This window comes from Thamnophis elegans, chromosome 3 (assembly GCF_009769535.1).
Source record: "Thamnophis elegans isolate rThaEle1 chromosome 3, rThaEle1.pri, whole genome shotgun sequence".
NCBI lineage: Eukaryota > Metazoa > Chordata > Lepidosauria > Squamata > Colubridae > Thamnophis > Thamnophis elegans.
This window is the reverse complement of record NC_045543.1, coordinates 26,114,038-26,116,592: the sequence shown is the minus strand read 5'-3', so window position 1 is coordinate 26,116,592 and position 2,555 is coordinate 26,114,038. Positions and strand designations below refer to the sequence as shown.

The window sequence follows — 2,555 nt, the reverse complement described above, 5'->3', positions numbered from 1 at the left end:
TATCCTTCTCAGAACACCATATTATTTCTTGCAAACAACCCTATTTCATTATATTTTATCCAAAAGAGATTGTTTCTAAAAATCAGAGAAAATAAAGGAATTGTATTCAGGAACTGATGTCAAACATTTTCTGTCCATATCAACTATAGGTATGTGGATTAATTTCTTGGGACACATGCGTGCATCTGACAAACTATTAAAAGACAGACAAGAAGCTTCTTTTATTGAAAATGTTTCATAGTATATAGTTCACAGAGTTCTTATATATTAAGCTTAGGTTATACTGCAAAAGATGACCTTCTGTAAAAGATTACCTTCTAAACATAATAGTAATCCTCTTTTGTACTATACACAAATGTTTGTTTTAGTATCTGTGTAACTGGGTTGTTTTTCCAATGGTTCAATTCTCTAAGCATAGTTTCAGTATTAAAAAGGTCTTTGCCAGATTAGAAACAGTCCTTGTTTAGCAACCACAGTTGGGACCGACAACTCGGTTGTTAAATGAAGCAATCACAAGATGAAATTGCGACTGTGCTTACAACCTACTTTCCTTTGCTTCACAGACCTGTGAAAGTCATAATTGTGAAGCTCGGTGATAAAATTACTTTTTCATCACCACCATAACAGTGGCTAAAAAAGGCAGTTGCTAAACAAGGACAACCTGTAAACAGGATTGCTGTATTTCAACCCATCCAAGCTGATATTCACAAGTTTCTTTTTTTCTTTCCCCCAGGACTGCAAAGTATGCCAGGGGATTATGTGTCTAGGGGTGGTCCAATGGGCATGACAATGGGACAGCCAAGTTATACACCACCCCAGATGCCCCCCCATCCAGCACAGTTGCGTCACGGCCCCCCCATGCATCCTTACCTTCCGGGACACCCCCACCACCCAGCAATGATGATGCATGGTGGACCACCCCACTCTGGAATGCCGATGTCAGCGACTAGCCCCACCATGCTCAATACAGGAGATCCAGCAATGAGTGGACAAGTGATGGACATTCATGCTCAGTAACTTAAAGGAATATACTTTTATTTTCATGAACGGCAAATTTGAAATATTGTCATTCTACCATGACTTAATGGAGTTCCATTCTTGGCATCTAATTTGGACCAAGGAACAATCAGATTGTCTTTATAGGGACCCTGAAAAGCAGGAAAAACACACCAACTGAAGTCAACTTCTGGGGACAAGAAAAATAACTATATAAGGCAACAGAGTCGAATATTGTAAAATGCTATTATTCTGTTATCCATATTACGTTCTTTCTTATAGATTTTTTAAGAAAAAAAATGTGAATTTTTTTCCACACTATGTGTGTTGTTTCCATAACTCTTCACTTCCTGCAGAAGCCTCCTTACATTTTAAAAAAAAGCCTTACAGTTATCCTGCAAATGACAAAAAAGATTTATTTGCAGGAGTTTTAGAGCATTAAAATATCTATGTCAGGCAGAAGAACATTTCTTCTATCCTAGGATTTCAGCCATGCACTCTGTATTTCTGTTTTTTTTTTCCTATCTCTCTTTCTATTTCTCTCTCCCTCTCTCTCCCTCTCTTCTCCCCTCCCTGCCTGGGGCGTGAATTTGCATGTCTAATTCATTTACTCACCATATTTGAATTGGCCTGAACAGATGTAAATCGGGAAGGATGGGAAAAACTGCAGTCCTCAACAATGATTAATCAGCTGTTGCAGGCAATGTCTTAAGGAGACTGGTAGGAGGAGGCATGGAAACCAAGAGAAAAGTGTGTTTGACCTTAATTGTCACATCAGAGCATCATTATCCCCATGAAGCAGCAGCAGCAGCAGCCTACAACCACCTACATCACTTCCTGTTTTATGCCTCTCAAACCATGAACTGAAGAGTTATTTTTACTATGTTGACTTTATTTTTTTTCGGCAAAGCATCAGTCGTGCATTTTTCCATAGTCCCATCATGGAGCATATATGTATACATTGTAAATAAATTTTGTGCAAAAAGGACTGGAAAAATGAACTGTATTATTGCTTTCCCCCCCCTCTTTTCTTTCTTTCTTCTTTCCTTTCCTTTCTTTCTTTCTTTTTGTAAAAGTAGCAGTTTGGTATGAGTTGGCATGCATACAGATTTACTAAGTGGGATAAGCTAATTATACTTTTGTTGTGGTTAAACAAATGCTTGTTGATAGCCTTTTTTTCTATCAAGAAACCAAGGAGCCAATTATTATTAATAATCATTGCACATTAAGTCTTAGAGTTTCTGACTGAAACTGTTTGGATTGTACAATAACTCAAAGCCCAGCTGTAGTAGTTCAAGTGCAGTAATGAAACTGAATCTAAAATAAAAGCAAATTATTTTTGTCACGCTGGCTCAACTGCTTGAAAATTTTATTTTTTCTGCCCAAGCCCTCTAAAATTGTAGCAATTTGCTAGCAACTATTCCAGTCTCACTCTCTCAAAATAATTTTAGCACTAGGCAGCTTGAGTAATATATTATAAAGTAAAATATTTTTATGGTGAACTTTCCTAGTCCTATTTATTTTCAAATGATTTCCAAATCTTTATTATTAGATGCTAG

At 37.0% G+C, this 2,555-nt stretch overlaps 1 protein-coding gene across 4 annotated transcripts in view; it reads left to right on the top strand.

The window, feature by feature from the left end:
- Positions 1-2,341, top strand: part of MEIS1 (Meis homeobox 1) — a 178,554-nt gene extending 176,213 nt beyond the window's left edge. For 2 of the 4 annotated variants that reach the window (XM_032213339.1, XM_032213338.1), the window contains exon 12: positions 734-2,341. In XM_032213339.1, the coding sequence (XP_032069230.1) occupies positions 734-1,017 (284 nt within the window). In that variant the 3' untranslated portion in view covers positions 1,018-2,341. The remainder of the gene's footprint in view (positions 1-733) is intronic. The other 2 variants (XM_032213341.1, XM_032213340.1) reach the window with 1 other exon arrangement.
- Positions 2,342-2,555: the final 214 nt, after the last annotated feature.